Source organism: Plectropomus leopardus, unplaced genomic scaffold, assembly GCF_008729295.1.
Source record: "Plectropomus leopardus isolate mb unplaced genomic scaffold, YSFRI_Pleo_2.0 unplaced_scaffold26808, whole genome shotgun sequence".
NCBI lineage: Eukaryota > Metazoa > Chordata > Actinopteri > Perciformes > Serranidae > Plectropomus > Plectropomus leopardus.
In genome coordinates this window covers 1-2,571 of record NW_024629166.1, presented here as the reverse complement: position 1 = coordinate 2,571, position 2,571 = coordinate 1, and the positions used below count along the sequence as shown (strand labels likewise).

General features: G+C 34.9%; 1 protein-coding gene across 1 annotated transcript; it reads left to right on the top strand.

Moving 5' to 3' along the window:
* Nucleotides 1–149: 149 nt before the first annotated feature.
* Nucleotides 150–2,009, top strand: LOC121937603 (adipocyte enhancer-binding protein 1-like; the record flags this gene model as incomplete). Its single annotated transcript, XM_042480936.1, has 3 exons — nt 150–328; nt 1,172–1,256; nt 1,865–2,009. Coding segments are annotated over exons 1-3 (409 nt in total), but the record flags the coding sequence as incomplete, so codon positions are not given.
* Nucleotides 2,010–2,571: the final 562 nt, after the last annotated feature.

Below are 2,571 nucleotides of genomic sequence, written 5' to 3'. Positions count from 1 at the left end.
GTTGACTCATGTATATATTTAAATTTCCATATTTATTGCATCAGTTTTTTAATTCAGGATTTATTCTGTAGGCATATTTATTTATTTTTTATATTCCTATAATATAGATTTAAATGGCACTCCATGCTCATCTGATAGTAAGAGTTTTGATGAAAAGCGAGCCTAAGCAGAGCTGTGTTTGGGTGCAGGGCAGCGAAAACGAGGACGATCTGTACGGCGGCGCGTGGTGCGCCGAGCCAGAGGAGACTAACCACTGGTTCGAGGTCGATGCTCGCCGAGAGGTGGAGTTCACCGGGGTCATCACTCAGGGAAGAAACTCGGAGACAATGTGAGTCTAAACCCAAAACGCTCACACGCGACGTATGCAGATTCACTGTATTACCTGACGTAAGCACACGTCATATGATGCATGATCGTATTTTGATACTAAAATATTAACTGTCATTTTTCTGGCATAAAAGTGGACAAAACGTGCTGTGATCCAACATTTGAAATGCACATATAAAACCACAACAATGCTCAGTGGGACTGCAGTATAAAAATATCAAGCTTTAACCCTTTAAAGATCTAATCAAATTGGCTTGATTTTTCCCAAAAACACAGGGAGAAGTTACAAAAAAAAAATACCTGAAATTTAGCACAAAAAGAAAAGAAAAAATGCATATAAATGCAATATTAATTATGATAATGATTATTGTAAATATAATTTTCTGGATATTTTTCTCTCTTTTGTTGTTATCTTCTAAATTTTTTCTTTGCTCCCTCCTTTTTTTATAACTAATTTTCAGGTCTTTTTCTTTTCCCAACTTGACCAAAAAATTAGCAAGAAATTAGTTAAAATTTAAAAGAAAGTTACCTGTAATTAGCATAAGAAAGGACGAACACAGGAAATGACCTAAAATAAAACAATAATATAATTACTTATAATAAATAATAGAATAAACTTATTTTAAATATGTAATGATAATAGGTATCAATATGTTTTTTTTTTATAGATATTTTTCCCTAGTCTCCATTCACTCTCTCTCTCTTTTTGAGGTACTTTTTAGGTGTTTTTTTTTGTCACCTTGTCCAATAACTTGGACACATCAGACCATCTGGTTCTCTTTTGGCAGAAATAAGCTTCCATACAGATCAGCTTAAATTATCATGAATCTAATTGTCTTCCCAGCGAGGATTTCGTGTCGTCCTACTTCGTGGCGTTCAGTAACGACAGCCGTGACTGGACGACGCTGCATGATGGCTACGCTGAATGGGTGAGCGGAAATTACAATCAACTGCACAAATAATCGCCAGTGCTTAACCCTTTGAACCCCAAATAAATTTGATTTATTTCTTTTTAAAACATTGGAAGAACGCAATGACCAACCTAAGAAGAAATGGCCCAAAAATTTGCAAAACATTAAAAATATACAATTATGATGATTAGAAAGATCGTTTTCTGGACATTTGGAGTAATAATAATAATTATAATAATTATTATTATTATTAGGAAAAAGTTAAAAGAAAATTACATGAAATTTAGCAAATAAAAAATAAAAAAGAAAAGTAAGAAAAAATAAATAAATACATTAAAAAAAATTAATACATGAATTAAATTATTATGTTTTAACATAATTTTGAATTAAATGTTTTTTAAAAGCAAAATTACTGGTAATTTTCTTGTCACCTTTTTGTTATTTCTCAAAATTTATTGTCAAGTTGCTCACTGCCTTTTTCCCCCTCATGTTTTCTAAAGAAATCAAACCAGTTTGCTAAAGGCACCTGAACGCAGCACAAGAAAACTGATGTGGATCCAGGCATCAGAGGGTTAATAGAAAAAGAAGGTGAATAATAACGGCTTTTCTGCGTCCCTCTCCTGCAGTTGTTCTATGGGAACGTGGATAAGGACACGCCGGTGATGAGTCAGTTTTCTACGCCGGTGGTGGCGCGTTACATCCGCATCCTGCCTCAGAGCTGGAACGGCAGCTTGTGCCTCCGAGCCGAGATCCTGGCCTGTCAGCTACCCAGTCAGTATCACACACAACCACACACAACACAACACATGCGTGAACATGCGTCCGAGCACACAGAAGGCAGCGTTTAATGCGTTTGCTGAATAGTTTCATGACCTCATGAGTCACAGAGTTCACTCATTCCTTACGGGAATATGTCATCCTGCACTGGAGGAAAAAAAATGCAACTGAAGCCAAAATTTGAGTTAAAAAGGTTTCACCCGACAGCAGAGACACACGTGAGGCTGTTTCACAACACGAACTTCATAACCTCTGTGTTTTAAAGAGTTACATAATCCCAAAATAACTGTGTTTTAAGGAGCATTTCTATTTTCTGTTACTTTATACTTCTATCCACCATATTTCTTCAGTAACTTTGCACATTCGGGTTAAAAATGCAAAATATAATGAACTTATTTATTATGATACATTATTAAAGATTAAGATAAAACTTTGAAAAAATGTGACAGTTTGACACATTTTACGCGCTTTTCATTCTTCATTTTTTGATAATTTTGGCTGTGTTCAGAAAATACATGCTATTTCACTATCACAATCAATGTTGCTGTACATCATC